This window comes from Staurois parvus, unplaced genomic scaffold (genome assembly GCF_062004578.1).
Source record: "Staurois parvus isolate SC_StPar_1 unplaced genomic scaffold, SC_StPar_1.0 ptg000171l, whole genome shotgun sequence".
In the NCBI taxonomy this organism is placed as follows: Eukaryota; Metazoa; Chordata; class Amphibia; order Anura; family Ranidae; genus Staurois; species Staurois parvus.
Genome location: NW_028317967.1, coordinates 410,442 through 437,933, shown reverse-complemented (window position 1 = coordinate 437,933; position 27,492 = coordinate 410,442). Strand labels below are relative to the sequence as shown.

The window sequence follows — 27,492 nt, the reverse complement described above, 5'->3', positions numbered from 1 at the left end:
TATTGCAGACCAATTCATCACTGTTTCAGGCTGCTTTTGACTAGAATTGCAGCTTCTACATAATTCTCTGCAACATCCCTCTCCTGTTCCGATGGGAATGGGCAAAGCAAAAGTGGGCTCTGAAAGTCTGGTACTGTATGTCTATATTTATACAGGACCATTTAGAAAGCAAATATGTTAGGAATGACAGGAGGTAGGAAAACTGAAAATATGAGCCACCCAACCAGCAGACACTGGGTCGTCTAAGTAAATTCAAAGGTGAAATTATCATGTTTAACCCAAGTGTGTATTTATACACATACAAGAATCATTTTAGTATTCTATCAAAGCAGGTTTTAAGCAGGTGACTCTATAAACACCAAAGACCTTTGAAGCCACTTAATCTGCCAGCTGCTTGCCTCCCTTACACATGGCAGGTAAATATAAAACAGAGGGCTCTTAATATTGATTACCTGCGCTTGGCCCTAGACGCTTGTCTTTCATTTGCCGTATAAATTAACAGCAGATGCCTGGGTGCAAAACCTCTCTTTTGAAGTAAGAATAACACCATCATTTGCTCTTTAAAGCCAAGCTGGTAGATATAAATCAACATCAAACAAATCCATATACCACCAGCCCTGCCCTCCCCCTCATATTAAAACTGAAAGTCAACAAATGCCCTGTATGTTATGGTTTCAACAGCGACTTTATGTTCCAGTCCTGTAATTATTAAAAGGAAAAACATGCAATTTACCTTTCTAATACTCAGTCTGGAAGGTTACTGTTAAAAAAACATACTGGCTATAATTTAAGAGTTAAATTTAGTTTTATATGATCCTTATTCAAAAAAAATAAAAAAGAAAACTCTTTAAATGAACACCATTTATTATGCAAGTGGAAACCTACAAATCTACTAAAAAAAAAAAAAGGGGGGAAAAACCCCATAAACTTGCTTCAAGGAGCTCTGTGTGATTAGCCTTAAATATTTCATTAAATATATGTGCTAAATGAAGCGCACCGGCCTTCAGACATCAGCATCAAAAGGAATCAGTAGCCACATTTATGGTAAGATCAGTATTTTAAACAGTGGTGGTTAACTTTCTTGATAAGGGGGCTTCAAGTGTGGCCTTCATCACCACCAAAGGGATGCACATAAAATTCAGTGAATATTCATTATCAGTGGCAGCAGGCACACAAAAAGATATAGTTAAAGACTATGGGCATTATACAAGAGATGGTCGGAGATTGTGGATGTAATACAACAGATGGTCAGAGACTCAGACATGCAGTAAGAGACTGCCATTTGTAATGAAATAAGAGACTGTCAGAGACTGGGAACATTTTATAGAAGTTGCTGGAAACTGGGAACTTGCTTCAGGAGACATTCATAGACTGGAGACATATTACATGAGGCTGCTTAAAATCACTATTATAGTGGGCAATAGGAAAACAAATATTAGTGTCTACAGGGACCTTGAAGGCCACACAAAAAGTGTGAAGGGACTGCATGGGGCCCCCAGGCCGCAGTTGGGCACCAAGAATTTAAGTCCTTAGGCAAGGCATTGATGATATGATTTTCTTTCCTGAAACTATGGGTTGCAGGAAAGAAAATTGCTCGATTCTCCCATCAAGACAGTCCGTGCTGATGGGGGAATCCCTCCCGCAGCTCCATTGTATTCTGCCAGCAGGGAGCCTTTACTGCCAGCAGAGCACTATGATTACAGTAAGCGGCTATAGTTGCGGCAGAAAGTACTTATAAAAAATCCAGCTGGTTCTGCTGAAGTCGATCAATGGATCAGCTACAGTACAACCAGCCTGCCCATTGATGGATCAAATCTTGGCTGGTTCAGCAGGGACTTGATTTGATCCATCTATGAACGTCTTTGAAATTTTTCCTGTTCAATATTTTTAGTGATATTATTTTTATTGATTTATTGATCAAACAGGCAAAAGTACAGCAAATCACTTCAGGTATAAACAATAAAGATATTTAGGAACTTAGCTCCGTTCTCTGAAGCATGCTATAACAAATAATATAATGCAAAAGAAGGCTCGTCAGCCTTGTAAACATTATTATAAAGAGAAAAACAGGTACAAAAAAGTGGTAACAGACCACGTTGGTAGTGCCATCACAAAGATCCTAAGATGGGATCTGGTCCCAGCAACAGTAAGGCCAATGAGTACTGTGTATTGTGGAGGCAGAGAAAAGAGAGGAAAGGAAGGAGAGAAGTAGACTAGAAGGAGCAGAATAGGGGCAGAGGTGAAAGGAGCAGAGGAGACATTCAGTTCAGAGACCCCAGCCTAGGCCATTCCAAAACTAAGAGTTCAAGGAGGCGTCAGTGGAAGTCCCCTGCAAGAAAGTGAGAGAACCATGGGTACCAATTAAATTTTGCCATGGCCCTTGTAATTTAGCTGTAAGCTTTTTGTTAACTAAGGCCAATCGCATATAAGCGTTAACTTTGGATATTGATAACATATCAGACAACCAAGCCTTTGCTATTGCCTGTTTTTCTGCCATCAAAACATGGTCATCAAGGCGTGTTGTCGCCGTGTAATGTCTGCCAGATGTAGGTTAAACACTTACCAACCAGTCACATACCTGGTATGTCACTGGACTTCAAGTAGTTGTACGGGGATGATACCTGCAGTTGCAGGCATCATCTGGGTACCGTGTTTTTAGAGCTGATGGTTTTCTCTCTTGTAATAGCAATTGGAGTGGCTAACTAGCCACTCCATTGATATTACAAGCAGTGGGAGGGGATGTCCCCACTGCCTTCTACGGATTTTACAGCATCTCATGTCCCACTGGGAGTCCCAATCGACCAGATGGCTGGAACGGCTTTGTTGGGCTCTATAATATAGTAACCCAGAAGCGATTACCTTACATCACTTCCGGTTTACTTGGAAATAAGTGGTACCATTTTTAAAAAAGAAAAGCATTTAATCACACTGATCTTGGTGTGATCAAATGCTTTTAAGGGCAGGAGAGGGATCTGGGGTCTCGTTGACCCCAGATCCCTCCATAAACAGCACCTGTCATATGCCAATTGCTGTCACAGAGATTTACATTCCTTGTGACAGCAAAAAAAGTGCTAAAATTGTATTTATTTATTTTAAACAACAAGCGCCGTTCCCGCACACAAACAGTGATCATCCCACATGTGAGGTATCATCGCGAACATCAGATCATGGGCAGTGATTCTAGCACCAGAGGTCAGCTGTAAATCTAAAGTGGTAACCTGTAAAGGCTTTTAAAACATCGCCTTTGAATAGTAACTTTTTTGACGTTCATCACCGTTGCACGGGTGTGCATAATTTTAAAGCGTACATTTTTGGAACCTATTTACTTGGCATGTTTGGGGGTTCTTAGAAATTTTCTAGCAAAAACTGATTGTTACAAGTAAATAAATGCCAGAAAAGGCCTAGTCTTTTATTGGTTAAGAAGGGCTTCTTGCGGAAGCACAGGGATTGGTTTCTGCAGTAAATCAATGCAAGATATCACAGACAGAAGCCCAAAATGTTGGTGTCACCATACATGGAAATATGACCCAGTATCTGTACAGCCATGCAGCCTTAAATATTTTATTGATCTATCCCAGCAAGGCTGTTAAATTTTAACATACTGTACAAATGTTAAGTACAAGTTCTTAACTTTAATAAGAATGAAAAAGTAAAAGAAATGTTAAAGACCCTTTACTGTGTGCATTATTGTGTTAAGAAAGGACACAAACTAATCCCTCATCTTGCTGCTTATCCCCCTTTGAAGGCAGTGATAATATCCAGCATTTTTGGTGATGAAGGAGCATGTGATGACCTACTCTGTGACAGTGCTTAGGTTTAACAGCCAATAGCTAGGCCCAAGCCCTAGCACTGGACAGAAGGATTGCAGTTTCTGCTTCCCCCAGACAACACAGAGTATTTTAGGGTTGGTTGTAAAGAAGAAAAGAGAGTCAAGGGAACAATGGCAGGGTGAGTACCAGTGGGTTGGGAGTTCAGACTACGTCAATTGGCAAGGTAATGTTTTCTCTCCAAGGCCGCAGATTCATTCTGAATTCTGCTAATGCAACCAAAAACCAGACATGTCTTTTTCCAGGCCACATTCTTCTGTTTACTGGGTGATGAGGGGCCAACAATAGGCACTAAGAGGCTGCAGTGTGTTCAAGTGGTGTAGAAGTTCCATAGTCAAAATGAGGGACAACTCAAATTTCAACAATTTCCAAAAACCTGTGACTGTTCCGAAAAATCAGAGGTGGACAAATAGTATTACTGGATGACCTAAAATTCTGATTTATCATCTTTCAACTTTCTGAGATGAGAACGAGGAACATCTATTAAAAACAGTATGTATGCATAGGACACACCCCTTGCCGCCGCCCCCCACCTCCCTAAGGAGAATTATACAAAAAAAGGATTGGTTAAACCCACAAGTGCTTTTTTGCTGCTACTATTCCTTTATATTGGCTTTTGAAATTTGCAAAAGCAGCAATTTAGAAATTGGATTAAATGTTTATCTCTAGAAAGCACTTCTGACAGATAAATAGTGCATTTTATATACAACTATTTAGATCAGACCAAAACGAGGGATAAATGAGAAGGAAGGAGGGACAGAAGGACTTTATAGCAAATGGAGGACAGTGCCTCAAAATCAGGCACAGTTGGGAACTATGTATTATGTATATACAGAAGCCCTTATTGCCTTCTCACAATCTCTCCCCATTTTGAGAGTTTGGTTTCAGTCTACACAGCAATTACTGGATTTATCACAGAACTGCAGGAATCAATAAGACTGAGCAGTTAAAATGGCTAGGCACAGCCATTATAAAACATCTAATATGCTGTGTTGCACTTTATGGACTCCTGTGTATTGTTTTGTTTTCCCTTTTTACAATGCCTGTGTAATGTATATTGAAGAGGATGTATGATTTAATGTCTCCTTCCTCCAATACATGTTTATACTTCCTATCCTTTCTCATTTTCTGCTTTGGCCATATGGATAGGTCCCCAAGCCAGGGATACAGGAAGTAACAATCAACACTTCCTGTTCCATGTCATGTCCTTTCTTAAATGAAAAGCTGAAGATTCAGTCATTACGCACACAGAATACACTGTGTCCCTGGAACAGCGCCCACATGAAAACAGTACATATTATCACGACAGCTAATTAAACAGTGGGGGTGGGGGGTGGGAGGATGTCCACACATATTCACAATGAAAGAGCTCTCAGACGATGGCGAAAAAAAAAAACAGCATGAAAAGTTTAAGAACTGAGTGTCCTTTATAGCCAAGAGCTTGCATAGCCTGCACAAGGTTGATAAAGCTTTCCTTTTGCATTTATTCCAATATCGTAAAACAATGGGGTGTTAGCATTGGAGGAACATTTGTGGCACTCTCTTCCTTCTAACCTTCGAGATCCCCATTGACAATCCCATTATTGGAGAGCGGCCGCTAAGGCAGTGTTTCCCAACCTTTTCAACACAGAAGAACCCTTAAAAATAACTCTCCGGTCTTGGGGAACCCCTGCTAAAAATGACCAAATCTACAACTCATGATACATTCGGTGATGATCAGTGGGAAGAATCCTTCTTACACTGAAGGCCATTGGGAAGAACATCCCCCTTTCAGTGAGCTGAAAAGATCAATGGTATCAGTTGGAATTTATTGGAAAGGCAGCAATTGCTCATTGCTCAAGGAAATCCCTAGCAACCTCTGGAGGAACCCTAGCTAACAAACCCTGCTCTAAGGACTCAATCTATGACCACGTAATATACAATCAATAGAGTTCCGTGCTCCTAAAAATACTTTAAACTTTGATTCTGTAGGTCTCTACTGCCATTAAATCTTTTACCCTTCCTGCTTTCAATATTTTAAAAGCACGCAAGCTGACGTGCATATACAATTAAGTACACTACTGTCAGAGCTGAGTGTCAGGATGAAGGAACTCCCAAGGGCATATGTAGGAGGCAACTCATTCTTTGCCAGTCAATGGAGAAGACTGACTGAGATTCAAGACCTGGAAGAACAAGAGAAGAAGTAGCAGTGGTGATAGAGGGATGAGATTGAGTGCAGACAATACATCAGTGGAGAAGAGTCCATTGGGATGCAAATCTGCCATAATGTACGAGTATGCTGCATACCTGCACATTGTGGCAAGAACCCTGGGAAAACAGTGCACATAGTTGTGCTTTATATTAGTCTGACCAAACTTGCCCTAAAGCTGTCAATGCAGACCTATATCTGAAATGTCGTTAGGCTGACTTCCTCTGGTTTCATACTCTAACACCCCAGAGACATTCCGTGCGACCTGGCATGCGATTTGCATGCCATGTGACTTGCAAATTGTATGCCAAGTCGCACCCATTTGTCCGCTATTAGAGCAGTCATATCAGTGCGATTCCGACTTGGTTGATTTCTAAAGTAGTGCGTGCACTACTTTTGGTGCAATTTGCATAGACATCTGTGTCAGATGTCTTGCAAATCGCACCTCAAATCGGCAAGTCACCTGACTTTGAAATCGAACGACTTCACTGTAAGTTGCACGATTTCAAAATCGGCTTTCATGTGACCAGGGTGTAAGTTACTGATGTACAGCAAATGGGAATATCTGGAGTTCAGTAAACTGTCAGTAAACTTAAAGAATCTGTGCAAAGGTACTGTATAGTTTTATATCACCGTGTCTCTTACTCAAACTGCTGCTAAAACTTCAAATGTGTTCCATGCACTTTTTACCATAGGATTTTGTATACAGTATATTATATAGTGTTGTGCTGGTTAATGTCTTTAACTAAATGAATATGTGGTGCCAAAAAACAAACAAAAAAACAAAACAAAACAATGTTATTGCAACTTTGACAATATCCACAAAAAAAAAAATGTCCAAAAAAATCAAATAACTCAATAAAACAAGATATCACCAGTCTCTAATGTGATTCCGACATTCTCATTTGCTATTTTTTGCAAAAAACATTAAATACATACATATATATATATATATATATATATATATATATATACACACACACAGATAATATATATATATTCTCTCTCTCGTGTGTTTTTTCTGTGCTTCTAATTTAAAACAAATTCCCTTGTTCAATAATACTTCAAACGTGAGAAGTGAACATCATATGCCACCACCTCCACTCTTTGACCTACAAATTATAATAGGTCAAGATGTGCCTTCCCTTTTAAGACGCAGGTCACATGAGATATCACTCCGCTCTTCTTTCCCCTGGAGGAAGCGCTTTCTCCTCCACTTCAATTCCCTCTTTTTTCTCACTTCCCAGGTTGAATTAATTGAATCCAATATACTTTGCATTATAAAATCGATGCTCAAAAGAAAGAGATAAATCCCCACAGTACTTCTCGGTTACAATATATCACCTTTATTAAGAAAACAAAATGAACTTACACGTTTGCGTACTAAAAACTGGTACACTTCAGATAAATGGCTTTACAGATACAGTCCTGAACTGGCACCTTAAGGTATGTTCACATGAGTCCCAACGTCACCATCTCCACCTTTTTTTGGTGGCACATCTTCATTTAGTTAAAAGACATTCGACAAAAAAAACTTGTCCCAGATCTGTGACTACTGACCACGAGTGAGTTTGATAGCACATCTACTAAAAGTGGACTGCATGAAAATGCAAGGTCCATTTATCTTGCTGGTTCCCAAACCCCCAAAAAAAACAAACAGTGAAAGCCATTTTTGAAGAAAAATGTAAAATAAGAAATAAAAAACCACCACGGACTCTGTTCACGTACTCTAAACACTTGTGACATCACTGGGCCTCACCACAGGAACCTGGGAAAGCTCAGGATGCTGAATCTCAGGGGAAGATGCTCCTGCACTGTGTAAAAGTACATTTTTATAGGATATGGGATCCACAGCAATCCCAGGATCTTATGCATCATGCTGTGCTCACCAAGACAAGCATTCTGAAAATTTGGGGGGGTAAGGTTTTTCAGGGTTTTTTTCAAAAATTTTTTACATCTTTCCATGAGCATTTTTTATTATTTTGTGAGGTGTGAAATTGCAAGACTTGCTGCTAGAGGAGAGGCATTAAATCACAGGTTTGCTTTAAAGGAGAAGTAGGACCAATGTTCTTAGTTTTGCACTCCTTCGACCCGCATTTAGTCAATAACAAGCTAAAGCCCACTGTCAGCTGACGTCAGATAGGCGGTCTAGGTTCTGGAGAGATCCCGACTTTAATGTTGGGATCCACATAGATTCCTGATCGGCAGCTGGCTCATCCTCACAGCACGCTGCAGAGTACCTAAACCAGCAGCTTCGGTTCCCTCCACAGCCTGGCAGTGCTGGAGGGTCAGAGCAGAGAGCCAGTCACTAGCTCTCTGCTCACTGAAGACCGAGAACTGAAGGATCAGCTGTCTTTAATTGCTCAGTTCTCGGTTTTAGAGGTGGTGGGGGAACGATGCTGTCTCCACCCGAGTATGTGAGTATCCAAGTGAGTATGTATGTATGTATGTTTTTTTTTTTTTTAAATTTACATACTTCTCTTTTAAGCTTTATCAACTACAAAGTGTGAGGGTCTTTTTAAACAACCCAACTATTATTTTATCAAATCAGGTGGTGCTTAGAACAAGCACAAAGTCTGCAGCTTAAACAAAACAAATCTTAGCAAAAGCTGACAGTACAGCACGTGGCCAGTTTTCAATCAGTTAAATTGGCAGTTATAATGGCAGTTCAAATATAGAACAACTTAATTCTTAATTTACAGATAATTTTCAGCATACTTGCAGCTGTCCTCAGACAGATTTGCCTTCAGAAAACGCTTGTTTCTATTTGTCATTCAACTCAACACTGAAAATCTCTCACAGAAGGCTCACATCACAGTACCAGTCAAATAATTGGACCATCCATACCTGATATAAGGGTGATGATTGCCAAGTGGCATTTAACAAGAGTGGCAATTCATACATTGAATGTTAAAGGGATTTTTCATGAAAACCAGAATGAATGGAAAAATGTTTTTGAATACACAATTACTAAATGATGCATTAACCACTTCCCGTTCGGCCCATGTATACAAACGGCCGGATTGGAGCATTGCAGGAGCGGGTGGCTGTTTATAAATGTCCTCCCCGCCTGTGCGCACTCCCTGGGAGCGCACGGCACTGCGATCCGGTGCCCGCTATATCACAGCGGAACACCGATCGCTGTATGGGACCTCTGTGTGAGGTCCCGATCATGTGATCACCGATTGGCCAATCAGTGATCACATGAATAGTAGTAAGCAACATGTCACTTCTGACATCGTTGCTTACTACATGTGAAATCTGTAAATGATCACAGAGGTCACATGGTATAGGGCTATTCACAACAGCCTTGTACCATGTGACAAGTTTTGACCAATCAAAGCTCGCACAGCATTTCTCAATGGCTGGAAGAATGCAGCCAGAGAGAAGGAGAAATAAAAATGTCAAAAAAGTTTTGAAAAATTATAATTTTTGGTTACAAACTAATTTGGGTTATTTTTTTTTTTTACTAAAAAGATAGATTAGTACATTTTGCCCAAGATTTATGAAGAAAGATTATTTGCAACATTTTATAAGAAAAAACACTTTTTTTTTTCAAAATGTTTGGATTTTTTCATTTATATAGCAAAAAAATAAAAATCCCAGTGGTGAATACCACTAAAGTAAAGATTTATCGGTCTCAAACAAATGCTAAAAATGCATGACCGCGCAATTATCATCCAAAGTGTGATAGCGCTGAAAGCTGAAAATTGGCCTGGACAGGAAGGGGGTAAAAGTGTCCGGACTTGAATTGGTTAAAGAGACATAAGTCTTCAATATACCAGCCAATCAGATGATTTAATTTTCTAACCTACACTCAAAAAAAAAAAAAAAACATCCAGACTTCTTGGCTGACTATGAATAATAGAATCCAAATTTAAAACCTCCTTTAGATCCACAACCAACAATATATGAAATGAGCAGGTTGTTTAGGGAGTCCTTCATATTATAAACTTTTTGCAAAGATAAAGGTCATTGTACAGAGATTGCTCAATCAGACTAACGTGTGGCCAATTTATTGGATCAATATAGATCACATATAATGCCTCACTTTACTCCTCTTCATACCATGATATCTGTGCACGCTCATTCCTAGCTACAGAAGCATTATCCATTATCAAGTCACTAATTGGCATCTACATGTGAGGCAACTACATCACAAGCTAAAAATATACCATGAAGGTAAATAAAAAGGACATGCAAATGTTAAGCAAACATAGAAGCATACTGGTAAAAATGACTCGGCATACTGGTGCTTTCTTGCAATGCAAATAAGAGGCTGTGCTGTGGGGTAATATTACAGGATGCAGCACCACGTTACTCATTGTGGCCAGGAAAGCTGTATAAACGTCATCTGTATTCAGGATCCCAGAGTCCAAACAATCATTTGCAAGACAGTCTCACTTAATATATCCTGCTGGATCTTGAGTCAGAGGTTACTGATGGGCAGATGTCTCACCAGGAAGTGAAGGGCAGTGAGGCATCCTTCTCAGCTACACTAGAACCTGCTGGAATTAAACACCACAACCAGAAAAAAGTACACTGCTCAAAAAAATTAAAAGGAACACTATTTAATCAGAGTATAGCACCAAGTAAATTAAACTTCAGGGATATTGATCTGGACAGTTACGTAGCAGAGGGGGTTTCCTTAACCCATCAGCAGAACCAGTATCTGCTCCTTTGTGCAAGAAGGAACAGGATAAGCACTGCCAGAGTCCTACAAAATGACCTCCAGCAGGCCACTGGTGTGAATGTCTCTGACCAAACAATTAGAAACAGACTTCATGAGGGTGGCCTGAGGGCCCGATAACCTCTAGTGGGTCATGTGCTCACAGCCCGGCACCATAGAGCTTGATTGGCATTTTCCATTGAACATCAGAATTGGCAGGTGTACCACTGGTGCCCTGTGATTTTCACAGATGAGAGCAAGTTCCCCCTAAGCACATGTGACAAACGTGAAAGGGTCTCGAGAAGCCGTGGAGAACATTGTGCTGCCTGTAACATCATTCAGCATGACCACTTTGGTGGTGGGTAAGTGATGGTCTGGGGAGGCATATCCATGGAGGGACGTACAGATCTCTACAGGCTAGACAATTGCACCCTGACTGTCATTAGGTATCGGGATGAAATCCTTGGACCCATTGTCAGACCCTACGCTGGTGCAGTGAGTCCTGGATTCCTCCTGGTGAACGACAATCATGTTTCAGTCAATCCGACACTGCCAGGTTGCACCTCAGACTGTCCAGGAGCTCAGTGATGCCCTGGTCCAGATCTTGGAGGAAATGCCCCAGGACACCATTCGACATCTCATTAGGAGCATGCCCTGACATTGTAAGGCATGCATACAAGCACGTGGGGGCCATACAAACTACTGGGGACCATTTTGAGTTACTGCAATGAAAACACAGCAAAATGGACTAGCCTACTGCATCATTTTTTCACTTTGATTTTTTAGGGTGTCTTTGAATTCAGTCCTCTGTAGGTTGGTAATTTTCATTTCCATCAAACGATGGGACATCCTTACATTCCTAACACATTACCCAGCCCATATCAGTATAGATATCCAGCATGATATTTTTCCCCATTGAGATCTGATGTGTTTTCAAAGTGTTCCTTTAATTTTTTTGAGCAGTGTAGTACATGTACTGTATAGATTTTGTTTCCTTTTCTTTAAAGGAATGCAAAGAGCATCAGTACTAGGGGCATCAGTTTAAATCCCACTCAGGACAGTACTGGCATGGAGTTGGCATGTTCTCCCTGCACTTGTGTGGGTTTCCTCTGAGCACTCCAGTTTCTTCCCACACACCAAAGACATGCTGGTATGTTAATTGGCCCTAGCATATGTACAGCGGATAAAAAAAAAAAGAAAAAGAAAAAGAAGTATTGAACACGTCACCATTATTCTTAGTAAATATATTTCCAAAGGTGCTATTGATATAACATTTTCACCACGTCAGTAACAACACATGCAATCTATACATACAAAGAAACCAAAACAAATACATTCAGAAATGAAGTTATGTGTAATAAAATTGAATAACACAGGGAAAAAGTATTGAACACAAAGAAAGGGAGGTGCAAAAAGCCAAGACACCAGCTGAAATCTATCAGTAATTAGAAAGCAATCCTGCGCCTTGTCAGTGCAAATTACTATCAGCTGGTTCGGTCTCAATTGATGGAGTATAAAATGGTGTCTCATTACCAAGGTGTCACACAAGAAATGGGTAAAAGCAAAGAACTCTCTCACAAACTTTGCAACCTTATTGTTGCAAAACATATTGATGGCAATGGCTACGGAGGGATTTCTAAACTTCTGAATGTTCCAGTGAGCAATATTGGGGCCATAATCCGGAAGTGAAAAGAACATCATTGCACCATAAACTGGCCATGATTAGGTGCTCCTGATTTCTGTGAAACAAAAAATATATTTCTAAAGGTGCTGTTGACGTGAGATTTTCACCACATGTAGACAACAACCCAAGCAATCTATACATACAAAGAAACCAAAACAAGTAAATTCAGCAATTAAAGCCAGCCATACATAGGTCAAACTCCAAAGGAAAAGAAAATTCTTGGCCACGAAAATTCGATTTCACCTCATGTTGCTACAGAAAAGAAGGCTTGGTTGGTCGAAATTCGCGGGTATTATATTACCCTCTGTGTGTATGCATTTGGACCCTAGACTGCAAGTTCCTTGAGGGTAAAAACTGATGTCAAAATGCAATATATTTGGCACTATATATACAGTACCTGTAATAAATAAATATGCTCATAAAGGGTTTACAAACAATGTGAAAAAGCTTGGTATGATAAAGAATACTTCAAATGCTTCAGGGTGCAGCACACAATCAGCGGTTAGTTCAATGATCAGCTACATAGGGAACATTTCGACACGGGCATACATTTTTAGAGGATCAGAACTGCACTTTTTCAAAACATTACTAACATTATCCAGCAAGCAAGGCTGCACAAGGGCTATTAATTTGAGTTCTGTTTTATCTGCTGCAGCCAGTTTCCAGAGAGTCTCTCAACTGTGGAAAAGGTGAACTGGTCTGTGCTATAGGATTTGTAATTTCCAAAATGGGTCAGAGTAATGATTGGTGGCTGTAAGAACCTTCATTTTATTCTCTTGTCTATCTGCATGACAAATTACCAATCAGATTGACACTTGCAAGACCTACGTGCATGTTTGGTAGCTGTGATAAACTGATACCCAGTGGGTGTGTTTGTGAATAACTATTCTGTATTACAAAGAGCAAAGGCAAAGGTGTTCCCAGCTCATCAATACAAGGTGAACTGGTGCATGCGAACTATACCTGGACAAAAACTGAACAACCTTAACCACTTCCCATCTGGCCCATGTATATAAAACGGTCAGACAGGGGCAGTGCAGGAGCGGGTTGCCGTTCATAAATGGCGCCCGCCATTTTGGACTGTGTGCGCTCCTTGGGAGCGCGCAGCACCGCAATCCGGTGCCCGCTGGGTCCTCTGGACACAGCGGAACACCGATCACTGTACAAGACCACTGTGTGAGGTCCCGATCATGTGATCACTGATTGGCCAATCAGTGATCACATGAATAGTAGTAAGCAAGATGTCACTTGCTGCCATCATTGCTTACTATGTGTGAAATCTGTGAATGATCACATGATACAAGGCTATTCAAAACAGCCTTGTACCATGTGACAAGCTGTGACCAATCACAGCTCTGACAGTATTTCTCAATGGATGCAAGAATGCAGCCAGAGAGAAGGAGAAATGATTGCTTTTACAGCCTTTATGGGTGTAAAAGCAATCAGTGTTAAAAAAGAAAAAAAATCATCATCACCCCCTACAAGTAGTCCAGTGTCACTATGGTGACACTGTATTGCTAGGGTGACAGTATGTTAAAAAAAACATTAATATAAAAAAATAAAATAAAAATGTAAAAACATGTTTGAAAAATTATAATTTTTGGTTATAAACTAATTTGGGTTATTTTTTTTACTAAAAAGATAACTGAATGTTGGCCAAGATTTATGAAGAAAAATTATTTATTTGCAAAATTGTGTAAGAAAAACACTTTTTTTTTTTTTTTTTTTTTTTACATTTTTGGACTTTTTCATTTATATAGCAAAAAAAAATAAAAATCCCAGTGGTGAATAAATACCACCAAAATAAAGTTTTATCGGTCTCAAAAAAAATGTTTAAAAAATTCATATGGGTACAGTGTTGCATGACCACGCAATTGTCATTCAAAGCGTGACAGCGCTGAAAGCTGAAAATTGGCCCAGACAGAAAGGGAGTGAAAGTGTCCGGACTGGAAGTGGTTAAAGGAAATTTGTCATGAGAGGAACATGGAGGTTGCCATTTCCACTCTTTCTGGAACTGAAAGTTAAAAGACCTCAAACTGGCCCTCTGGCTTCCATGCTTTCAAACACATACCTGGAACAAGCATGCAGATGAAGACATCTCACTTTGTTCTGACCAGTTATATGAATCGTAAAAAATGTAGAGTACATAATGAAAGGTCCACTTACCACCAGCTCTGCAAACATAGCATCAAGCTCCTCGATCGGAGGGACGGGCAATGCCGGCTCCATTGACTGCAGGGCAAAGTTGCTGTCATTTCTTAATCGATACGTAATCTCTGGATGCTCATTACTCCGAAAACAGCAGAAAATAAAGGAGATCCCTCGATTACTTCTCTTCCGCGGAGCCATGTTCCAGAGATTTTAGGAGCAGGTTCAACCGAAGAAATCCTAAAATGAAAAAGCATATTATTTCAGAAATAGCCTACAAACGGAACAAACAATAAAGATACCAATAATTTCAGCTATCTGCATGTATCTGGAAACCTAAAGGGGGGCAAATAAATGTGTGAACACTTTTTTTCTTAGGTCTTGCTTTTATGACTGTGCAGTCTCAGCCCATGAAATGGAGTTTACTGAAGTTTTTCTGCAGAGTTCAGTCTTCCTTGAGAGCAGGATAAATTTTTTTTTGCCCTACTGGAAAAAGAAGAGTGTTTCTCTTGCAAGGCTGGAAAAAGTTACTCAACTGGACTTGTTCTGTACAGAGTTGAATGGAATTCCCCACTACTAGCAAAACCATCACCTAGTTAAATGAGAATGTTCAAAACCTCCTCCATTGTATATCATTTAAATCCGGTATGTCTATAGGTGGAAATAGGCAAAACATGCACTCTAGGATTAGAACTTTGCTGATGAGAATTCACCAATGGTGGGTCACCAGAACGTCCCGCACATAAAAATGACCTGAGCAAAATGAATCAGTCAATCTATGCAAAGTGTTCTCTGATTGAATGTGGTGAAGAGGTGGGCGCTGTGATTTCACAATTTCCACCACCTCCTTGCAATCAGAGCCCACTTTGCATTCATTGAGAAAATGCAAAGCATTCTCTGAATGGCTCCCATGCTGATCACACTCCCCCCCCCCCCCCCCTTTTCAAGGTAGAATAAATTTGATTCAGTTAATCTATCCTCATAGTTGAGCTCCTCCATGCCTCTTATCAGTTTGGTTGACCTTTTCTGTACTTTCTCCAGTTCCCAGATATCTTTTTTGTGAATCGGTGCCCAAAACTGAACTACATATTCCAGATGAGGTCTTACTAATGATTTGTACAGGTTTTAGTTTGCTTATAAATGAACGTGGACAGCAAAGTTGGTATTTATCATCAATACAGCAAATGGGTAGATCGTAAGCTGCCTGTATGATGCAATAGCAAGCACCTTTTCACATTGCCACCATGATTTTCTAGAATGCCCTTGGATCCTTAAAACCCAGCACCCTAATGTGCAGATACTGGCTTCAACCAGGAATGTGACAAATAACAAAGAGCCTGCATTGGGTGAATTTGGGAATAGACAAGAGGAAAGTACTGCTAGATTACTTCAGCAGGTAGGTTATATTCTAATCGCATAAAATATTTAAACAAAGGAGATCCAAACCCTCACACTAAATTGTTATATAAGCTTTAACATGCTAATTACACAAGTTGTTTTCAATCTTTTTTAACCAGTTCCTGTCTGGCCAATAGCAAAATGATGGCTGAGCAGGACTTTTGTCAATCCCATGGGGCCAAACTGTGGCAAGATCTGTCATTGGTTGTGTCCCTTGGACACAGCAGATGACAGGTTTGTGTACCGGCCATTGCCAGTGGACTGTGGCCAATCACAGCAAGTTGCATGACAATTGTGAACAACAGATGGCTTCCTTTCATGTCATCCATGGTATACAATTGTATATCTAGCTGTTATTGGTCACAGTAATCACATGGTACAGACTGGGACAATCACAGCCCATCGGTGTCATGTGATTAGTTGTGGCCAATCAGAGCTAATCACAAAAAAAAAAAAAAACCTGAATGAATCAATATCATTCAGTTAAATGCTTGCTTATAGCAATGAAATTATTTGCTATAAGCAATCCTAATGTGTAGGAAAAAAAAATACTGCTCACTTTCCCAGAGTAGTAAAATGTTACTAGGGTAAAGAAAAAAATTTAAAAACCAGTGGTGATTAAATACCACCAAAAAAAGCTCTAGTTGTGTGAACAAAATGATAAAAACTTAGTTGGGGTACAGTGTTGCATGACCAAACAATTATCGAAAGTGCGAGAGCGCTGAAAGGTGAAAATTGGTCTGGGCAGTAAAAATGCCAGGTATTAAAGTGATTAACATGCAGCTTTCATTAAAATAGCTGGTGAGCCTGTTGTGAAGGTCCTTGTTCAGGCACTACCTGTTATAGGATGATAAACTATTATCCCAATGATGCTCCTGCATTGTCAACTGTCATTTGCACTTCCAGTTGAGACAACAAGGAGGCATGCCAACACATATTGCTCAGGCAGTCTACTGTTGTCACTATTAGAAGATCAGTCCAGAGCAATCATGTGCAGTCAATGTAGACACAACCGAATGTAGACAGGAAACGGCCACCAAGGCTAAAGGAGATCAGCAGCAGTAATTAAAATAAAAAATATATAAAAAAAAAAAAAACCACGTTGAAAAAAGGCAAAGCATTTTATGGAAGAAAAAAAAAAAGCAAATATGAGGTTTTATTAAATTACATGTCAATCAGTTAGGATTTAGATCTGATTTAAAGCAGAGTCCTAGTCCCGCTGTAAAAACATAAAAAAACAGCAGCTACAAAAACTGTAGATGCTGACTTTAAAACAGCCACTCACCTTTCCCTCGATCCCGTGGTGCCCTCCCCTCAGCCTATCACCGGCTGTCAGATGTTCCCGGCGCCGGCATCTTCAGTGTGGGCACCTGGCTGCCACAGCTTGCCCACTGCGCATGCGCGAGTAGCGCTGAATGGTCTGGCAGTCTTCTGGGACCTGTCATGTATTCCAGCAGACTATGGAGGGGAAGGGGGGGATAACTTCTGCTTCCAATTGCCCAGTCGAGGGCAGCAGAGATGGGGGCGGGTACCTGTCAATTTCAGGTACCTGCTCCCTAAATCCTAAATGGGGAGCGGGGGACCAGATTTTTTTACCATTTTGGGTGGAGCTCCGCTTTAAAGAAGAATTCCAGGTATGGATATTTTATACAAAGTTACATTGATTCAGCTTGGAACAATAAAACTATGTATATGTTATTCCTGGCCGATGGCCCTGGAAGCTGAAAATCCCTGATGTAGAAACTGCTACTCCAGTGATCGCCATTTGCTTCTGGACCCTGTGCTCCGAGCCACTCGGTGTGGGCATGATTCAGAGATTGCTTGCATGTTCTGAAGAATTTAAAAGTGTTCTGACTGGGGGAGGTGGAAAATGTGACATCACTGCCCCACCTTTCCACCTCATCCAGTCACAAAACGCTTTGTATTCATTCAGAGCATGCAAAGCATTTTCTAGATGACACCTGTGCCACGAGGCCAACCTCCAGTGTTCAGAATGCAACAGGCCAGCCGAAAGCAACTGGAGATCACCGGAGTAGTGGTGTCTACTACAGTGATTTCCAGCTTCCAGTGGGTTCAGCCAGGTATAGTATATGCATAGTTACATTGGTGCAGGCCTCATGCACACTAGATGCTTTTGAAACTGGCAGGAGAATTTAGAGGCAGGAAAAAAACCCTCTGCCAGTGCACCAGGAGCAGCAGCGTTTGGGCCGAAAAAAAAGCCTGACGTGCCTAAATGTGCATACATTATTTATTCTGGCCAATAAAATGAATTAATGCCCAGGCACTTGACACCTATAAATGCTTGTAAAAGTGTAAGCGCCAGGTGCTTTTTTTTTCCCTGCAAAAACACTGCTGGCTTACAGGAGAGCTATAAAAAAAAAAAATAGAGTCCTGTGTGCATGAGACCTTAAATATCCACACTTGGAATTCTTCTTTACCCCAGATTCACACCTAAGTGTTTTCTGCAGTGTTTGGCGTTTTGCACAAGGGCAGTACAGTACATTTAATATGATTTCCTATGGGACATGTTCGCATTTTCACCCGGTGTGTTTTTTTAAAAGGGTCAGGGGCATTTTTTTTTTTAATGCAAAAAGTCACGTTTTTGGTTACATAGACTTCAATAGAAACGCTGCAGAAAAGCAAATAACGCGTTTTTGCTGCATTTTAAGCAACAAGAAAAATGTTTAAAAAAAATTAAAAAATCCAGTTAAACGCATAAAAAAAGCTGCAAAAAAAAAAAACACAAAATGCAACGCAAAACGCAGTGCAGAAAATGCTCAAACGCAACCTGCATAGGTGTGAACCTAACCTTAACTCTCCCAAATATATCAAGAAGCTGAAATATACATATTGGTGAACACTGTACAGCTGACGTTACATCATGCACTCCACACTTTGGATTTCCCAGACTGTTCTCTAGCAGGGGAAAAAAATTTCCCTAGGTGTCAAGTATAACACAAACCTCCAATCCTATATAAATGATTTTAAATTAGAATCACTTCTGAGGATTCCGCTACTTATTTAACAACCAGCATTTAATAAGGTCAGAACCTTCCCTGTATTATAAGCTACATTCCAATGTAAAGAATCTTGAAACAAGCCTGGATTTAACGTATGTAATGAAAAAGAAAGAAACAATCTTGCTTTAGGATTCTCTCTCATTCTAACAGATGGGAGGAAGAGAATGAACAATAGCAGATTGAGGCATATATGACATAATACAGCACAGGTAGACAGGTGTTCCTTCTGCAAGGTTAGCCAATGAAATTATCCGGCAGGTGGCAAGTTTAGATGATGGGAGACGGTTTAACGGTTAAAGACCGCTTCCATGGAAAACATGCCATCCGTGAATAAATATTCTTCTCTTTATTGTAGGATGAACAATTCGGAAGAAAAAAGGTGCGCTCAACTGCTTTGGATCAGTGACAGGACATTAAATTAGCCTGAAATAACATCATTTTTCTTGGTTTTCTCCGCAATCAACTGGTTAAAAAACTGGCATGCAGCAGTTTTAGTCGCTGATCTCTCCCCCACACCTGTAAACTGGGGGAGAGCAATACCCATTCATTGCCATGCTGAGCTAAAGAAAAGAACTGCAGGTAATTCCTGTCTGACATCACCTTAAACACAGAGCTATTTATGAAAGCGGCTTTCTGCTGTTCCATACTTATTAGCTCTTGACATTAGACAATGAAACCATGACTTTTTTAAAGTGCAACTCCAGCAAGGCATCTAAATACACAACACTTGCCAAAGGATCTGATACTCTGTTCAGCCACTGTTGTGATTTACACACCTCTGCGCACTGCACAGCAAAGATAATAGCCCCATGCTTCCAGGTTCAGTTCTACTGCTTGCTGGGTCTTCTCCCCATTTACTGGACAAAGGAGATGCTGGCTCATTGCCCAATGAGAAGTATGAAGGCATGATAAAGAAAGATGAAATCAAATCAGAAAACAAGTGTGTCACCTGCCTGGCTATAGAATGTGGAATATGGGTGTCGCAAGACTGTCTGAACAGCAACTGTGTACTTCAACTGTAGCAACTACTTGGCTACTTACATCTACAAGTTTCCCTAAAGTAAAGCAATAGAAAAACATGTCAGCTATCATTGCTGAAAACATTAACCCTCTGATTATTATATAACAATATTAAATCCTCAGTCTTTTATGCACTTTCCGCAGCTGATTTAAGGACCTCGACCCGCCACGAGAATCGTGCTTCTTTATCTTTTAATCTTTGCCTATGTTCAGTTTAAAGCAGAGCTCCACCCAAAAGTGAAAGCTCTGCTCATCTACCTCCTCCACTTCCACATTTATCACCTTTTCGGGGGAAAGTGGGTACCTGGTTTTGACAGGTACCTGCTCCCATTTTCGGCTCAGTTCGCTCCCCCACACAGCCCTCTGGGACTTGTCACAGGTCCCAGAAGACTGTGGTCCATTCACAAAGCGCAGCGCGTGTCATGCGTGCGCAGTAGGAAACTAGCTGCCAAATTCTCTTAGTCAAGATGGCGGCATCTGCACCCAACAGCTGATTGAAGAATCTGCTCGGGTGAGGACACCGCTGGATCCCTGGACAGGTAAGTGTCCTAATATTAAGTCAGCAGCTACAGTATTTTTTGGTGCTGACTTTTAATTTGTTTTGGCTCTTGGATTCCTGCAGGGTGCTATTAAGCAACCCTTGCAGGCAGGGACTAGAGTTGTACCTCAATAGAAACACAGCCCCAAAGCCTAGTATGGCAAGGCTTTACCCTACCTTGCCATTTTTCTTCTCAAAGCTAATAGACTGGCTGGAGACTACACTGTCCATTGTTAACCCTTTCCTATAAAGACCAGAAGTTTAGGGAAGCAGCACAGACAACAGGAGCCAGCAGCATTGAAAGCCCTAAACTTCAAGTACTGGGGTAATAATTATTTTCCTAATGTGTTAAAGTGATATTAAAACTCATAACCAAAAATGTATTATATTGCAGCTTACCAACCAATAGATGTGGTGGCTGCTTCGGTTTTCTTTGGCTTCCCCCCCCTTTTGATCTGGCCAGTAACAAACCTCTATTAGACTGCCCCCATGCTGGATGAAGGAAGGGACACCTCTGGACAGCAGCATTGTCAGTCTTCGAGGAGGGGAGAGTTAGAAGTACTAGAAGATTTAAATACACTAACATAGCTAAACTCCATTGAATACTTTATAATCAGTTACAGCAAACAGTTTTTCTCCTTTTGGGAAAAAGGTTTTACCTAAATAAATAAAAACAAATCATTTTAACCACCCCTGTCAGTGTTAAAGGGTCTGTCTCCTCCCAGTAACTGCAAGAGAGCTTTTCTTTTTTAAAACAACAGACTTACTGACCAGATGAAAATAGACGAAAGAAAGCCTAAAAAAGAAAACTAATGCAGCCATCATATCAAAGAATTGATAAGGTTCCATATAGTAAATGTTTAATACCGCTTTAACATCCAACTGGCAAATACAGGGTATTGCATTGTGCAACAATAAGAAAACCTGCAAGTAATTCAAGTTTGGTGGTGCTTCAAAGAAGAACTAAAATCTGGAAGCTGTGTCAAAAAAAAAAAAAATGGCTAAAAAGGGAGCAAAGGACTAGTCACCAGCATTGTCTGTGGTTTCTCTAGTCCTTTCCGCTCTACAGACTTACCATGCTTGATCTCTGCATGAAGAAAAGCCTAGTCGTAACATCATAGGCAGCACAGTGGCTAAATGGTTAGCACTTCCACCTGGCAGTACTGGGGTCGCTGGTTCAAATCCCAATCACGGCACCACCTGCCTGGAGTTTGAATGTTCTCCCTGTGCTTCCGTGGGTTTCCTCCGGGTACTCCGGTTTCCTCTCACACTCCAAAGACTTGCTGGTAGGTTAATTGGCCCTAGTATGTGTCTGTATGTAAGTTAGAGACCTTAGATTGTATGCCCCTTGAGGGTTAGGGACAGATGTAAATGTACAATATATATGTAAAGCACTGCGTAAAATTGACGGCACCATATAAGTACCTGAAATAAAATAAATAAACCACCAATCTCAGTCCAGTTATTGCAAGACTAGCGGTCATTGGTACAGTGCCTTAGATCTCAGTGTAGATACACAGCTATGAGGGTTTTGGCACAGGAGTACCTAGGAAAATTCATACTAGGTAGTATTCTAGTTACAGACCAAGAAAAAAAAAAGTAATATTTTTCAGAGTGCTACATAGGCACAATAACATTTCTGAATGTTCCCTATAACACAGCAGATGTAAACTCCAAGCTCAGGTCCACTTTAATAGTTAATACTCAGCCAAATTATTTCCATACAGTATGTAGGTGACAAAACCCAAAACATGGGCCTTGCTAATCCTCCCCTGAGGACCTCATCTAACAAAGATGAAAAGCTAATTCGTTTAGCCGGTGGGAACCAGTATGGAAATAAACATGAAATACATTTGAGGTGACAGCCATCGATGGTCATTACAAACCCAGATGCGTTTTCATGGCAAAATTCTCTTTTTAATCATCTAGCATTACACGATGTTTAATTACAAAGGATGCAGGATGTCATTTTTTCCACTGTTAATGAAATAGGGACATCTTTATCTTGTTACTCCGAAAACTGGCTTCAAGGCATTTGTCTGACACGAATAACTTGCAACACTGACAATTGGGATGACAGCTTAACACAAGCCAGCAGCAGCCCAATTAACTCTTCCTGGCACAACAAAACGAAGGACAGCCAAATACGTTACACATAAATGGATGCCAGCATTTTATTCTTCATTATTTCCTAATGGTCCAATTCTAATTGAATACCTGATCTATAGATTATGGTAACCCAGATTGACCAATGGGACACTGGCAAACGGATCTGAAGACAGTAAACAGAATTACAATACAATCTGGTTACCCGTGTGCGTACCACTGATGATCCAAACACAAAACAATCCATTTATTGGAGCTTTATTACCCAAGCAAGCTTTCTAGCTAGAATGCAGTCTCTTATCACAGGACTGAACACATCCCAGTCGCCAAGTTGCTTCTAGGAGTAGAAAAAAATTGTTTTTGTAGAGTTTTTTGGAGTGTTTTTCCAGCAGAAATAAGCTAAATGCTCCTAAACACCACTAAACACTACCAAACGCTCCTAACAACTTTTTTCTAGCTTTTGTTTTACCTCTACATGTACTGTAAAAACACTAATAAAAATGCCAACGCACCTAAAAATGCTATTACCTGCCTTTCTTAAGCTAAAAATAAATAAATAGTGTGCATGGAGTCAACGATAAAAACAATAAACAATACTCTGCTTCAATCGATAGATTCTCTGCAGCACTTTTTTCTGCCACTATATGTCTTCAACCTGATGGCCAGCATCATACAACCAATTACTCTGAACCCTGGTTATCCTGGACTGACAGTGAAAGGAAAAGTAGTCCAGTGAGGAATTCATCTCTATCACTCTGCTTTCTCTTTCTATCAGCATGCTTTGAGTCAGCACATGAACTGATAGGCTCCTTGAGCTGCTAATTTCTCTAGCACTCCATACATGTACTGATGTTTTGTGGCTACAGAGTGAAATTTCAGAGATTTACTTTAAAGCTCATTCACAATTCTCATGCACCCTGAAAATGCTGCCAAAAAGTGGGACCAGGCATCTTCACAGTGAACTTGTCAGGTCCTGCTATTAGGCAATGGGCACCATGTGGTGGGTCACCAGTCTAACAAGAAAGAGGTTTGAGTGGGGAATTGTTTAAAAGAGAAGTTCAGGAATGTAAAAAAAAAACAACAAAACAACAAACACACCATACATGCTCACCAAGGTGGATGCAGCATTGGTCTAATGCTGCATCTGTTCTCCGCTGCCTCTAAGACCGAGAACTGAGCGATCAAAAACTGCTGATTGCTTGGTTCTCAGTCGACTTTAAGCACAAAGTGGTGACTGTCAACCATTGCTCTATTCTCTACCCTTCAGAATTTACTGGATCACCAGGCTGTGGAGGGAGTGGAGTGGCTGGCTTAGTCCCCCAGCAGCTTGCTGAGAGGCTGAGCCAGCTGCTGGTCCATGCATCTGGGGAGATCCCGGACTTTAAAGTCGGGATCTCCCCAGAGCTTGGACCAGTTTAGTAACGTCAGCCGACAGCGGGCTTTAGCTCAACGTCATCTGAATACGGGTCACATGAGTGCAAAACTAAGTGGAGTCCTGTGACCCATAGGAGAAATAGGTCCAAAAGTGGTTTGGCCCTGCTTCTCCTTCAATTCTAACTATTCTTGGTTTCTATAAAAGAACTGAGAATATTTAGACTGTGTGGGGTGAACTGCTAGTCATGTCAGTGTTGCATTGCTGCTGATGCCTAACGTTTAGGAGCTGCCTTGAGGTTTGTCCAGACCAGTCTTCTTTACACAACTTTGAACAACCTCTTTCTTTGCATTACTGTGTGGGAACCAGCAAGAATTCCAAGATGGCCAGAATTGAGAATACCTGGCCTGCATGTTCACAGGCTCAGGCACCAGTGTTTCCAGAATGCCAGATTTCTAGCAACAAACCAGTTTTAGCCAGGGAATGGGGTGGTGCACTACAGCTATGCCTAGGTAAAAACCAACAGCCCCATGCAGATAGGCCACGTTAGACTACTAAATTTAGTGTTCAGTAGCCTACAATTATGGCTTCACGTGATAGAATTCCAAATGGCTATGCACGCAATGCATATAATGTTGTTCTAATTTGAGGTTACTCAAGCACACAAAACCTAAATCATCTGCATCTGTGGCTACATTTATATGGAAACGTGAGACCGACAAGCTCCCCAGATCCCCCCTTTTGTGTAATCTGATGAGACGGTTGGACATACACAGTAATTCCTTCCCTTTGACCGTAAAAACCCAAGGGGCAATCTTCTTGTGTTTTCCTAATTTTTTTTTTGTAATTTGGAAAAAGAAGCCATTAGGTAAATAAAGACCAATATGTGGAAACAGACATAAAACTCAAGGAGACAAGATATTTAAAATCTAAATTTTTCCTTCAAGGCTGAACTCTGGGAAAAGCATATACTGGGGGTTATTTACTAAAACCGGAGAGAGGAAAATCTGGTGCAGCTCTGCATAGAAACCAATCAGCTTCCAGGTTTTATTGCCAAAGCTTGTTTGAACAAGCTGAAGTCAGAAGCTGATTGGCTACCATGCACAGCTGCCAGGAGTACACTAGGTTTAGTAAATCTACCCCATTGTTTCTTTTCTCTGCACAGGCTATGCGTACCATAGTGATATCACTGCTACTTCGTCAATATAATAAAGTCCTTTGGTGCACACAAAGTAGATTTATATTCTTTGTGGCTATCAGGGAATAGAATTAAAGATTTTGTGCCCAGGACTTAGCTTTAAGAGTAACGTTACCTGAAAATTAGGGTACAATTTTCCAGGCTTAGAGTAAAATTAAACCATGGCCAGTTTTTAGCAAAGGCGCTACCTTGAACAAAGTATCAGTAGATGCATTGTCTGCGCTATATTCACCTGCAAGATGTTAAAGTTATGTATATAAATATACATTGGCTCCCACTGACTTGTGTCTAGGACAAAAAAGTAAGCAGGAACAGCACCAAATACAATAAAAAACAATGGCTGCACACTCCACCGGGATGTGGAAATGTATTTAACTATTCTTATAAACAAATATCAAAGTTCATAGCACACAAAATAAGAGTACAATCAGGAGAGATGTTAACACGTTTCACGCTCCATAGTGCTTATTCAAAACATACATTTACAATTATTTTTCTCCATATTTTTTTCTAGCCACCAACAGACTTTTGTGGATAAATGGAAGGTACTGTAGAGGTGGCGTTGCAGGACTGGATGAAGAGGTAAGGCAGAGCAGAGTTGGCAGTCATGATTCTCTGTTGACCAACTAACAATTAGTCTTATCTTTCTCTACAAGCTAAAGAAACGCAACATTAAATGTTAAAAATGGCCATGGATACCCAGCAGGATCTTGTATTTGTGTCCTGGGATATCCTTCATGGTTGTGCCTGAAACTGCTACAATTCACAGAGTTTCTCACGCTAACCCCTGGGAATAAAGCCAGCAAGATTTGTTCTGGTGATGGGACAGTACCAAGTATAATAATCAGTTACTCGAAAAGGTAAAAAAAAAAAACAAAAAACTGTTTCTCTCTCCATTTATAGAAACAATCCTTCCAGTAGGCACAGAGTTTTTATGGCAAAACAAAAAACAAACAAAAAAAAAAAAAAACGGCTCTGTCTGTAGAGAATGACAAGCCTGTTTTACTTGCCATCAACTGTTACATGTGTCCAAATCTAAGGGAACTAAAGTCTGCTGGAAGGCAAACCTCATTCATGCCACAGGCTGGCAGAGCAACCAATAGGCAGTTTTCTACATTTAGGTATAGAGTTCTCTTGATACTTTTGTGGAGATTGGTGAAAGGTTTAAAGGGGTGACTAACCACATAATGTCAAAATCCAGCCATAGATGAAGTGATTTTGTTTCCTGCAACCACAAAAAAGGCTCTCATGGAGCCATTGTGTTCACCCATCAGGCGGGGGGCCAGGATAACGGTCCCCGCCAGAACACAGTGATTACTACAATAGCCGTTAGCAATATTCGCAAGTAATATCCAACAGGCTGGTTGTACCCAAGTTGATTGATCAACTTGGGTACTTTCAACCGGACCATACATAGTTTGAATCTTGGCTGGTCCCTGCTGAACCGGCCAAGACTTGAACCGTCTATGGATGGCTTTAAAGTGCACATATACTTTAATTATAAAATTTTGATGTTTGATCAGAATGTTTCTTTAACGAGGACAAGCAGAGAAAGGATTAATCAGCAGTATTGTCTGTGGGCTTCCAGCAGCTGATCATTTCATATTGACATACCATGCTTTGTACTGCACCTCTGTGTGGAGGTGGCCATCTTGTTAGAGGAATAGCGTTAGGCTTCTTCATGTAATCAATCAATCACTTTTGACTAGCAATCTAATTATTGGTGGGACAGTGAAAATGCAAAAAGTAGCAGCAAGGAGATTCTTGTACTATAGGTCCCTCAAGTACAGCTTCCCCTCCAGCAACTGTTCAATCTGTGAGACTACAAGCCAGAGGCAGCATGGTCTTGGTAATCACACAATGCAAATATTTAGCTTGGAGGCTACAGAAAAGGAGTGCCTAAGCACCGTCAAATGTCAACAAGTGCAATGCTATTTTTCACGAGGCAATCAGGCACAAAAAGGTAGATTTTTCCGAGTACTACTTGACTACAGTTAACACTTCTAGACATTCCCATTAACATAGCAAACCTTAGCTTTTTGAGCTCAGGTCATTTTAAATTATGGGAGGCAAAAGTATTCAAATAAAACTTCCCCTTTAAATTAAAAAAAGCAATGTTTTTTAGGTCACACATAGTTTTATGGTGTTAAAATAAAAGCTGAAATATTTTGTGAGTTATGTAACAGTCACCCATGCTCCAAAGACTTCAAAATCAGTAAGGACAGATAACAAGCTTGCAAGATAGTGTGTCCCAGCTGCTGCAGATCTCTCACCCATGATGCTCAGCCAGCAAGAGGTGACTCCATAACGGCTGGATGCTCGTC

The 27,492-nt window shown here is 40.5% G+C and overlaps 1 protein-coding gene across 3 annotated transcripts in view; it reads right to left on the bottom strand.

Moving 5' to 3' along the window:
- DAAM1 (dishevelled associated activator of morphogenesis 1) overlaps nt 1–27,492 on the bottom strand; it is a 268,997-nt gene that overhangs the window by 120,831 nt on the left and 120,674 nt on the right. For all 3 annotated transcript variants that reach the window (XM_089676532.1, XM_089676535.1, XM_089676533.1), the window contains one exon: nt 14,535–14,756. In XM_089676532.1, coding sequence (XP_089532658.1) covers nt 14,535–14,717 — 183 coding nt within the window. In that variant the 5' untranslated portion in view covers nt 14,718–14,756. The remainder of the gene's footprint in view (nt 1–14,534; nt 14,757–27,492) is intronic.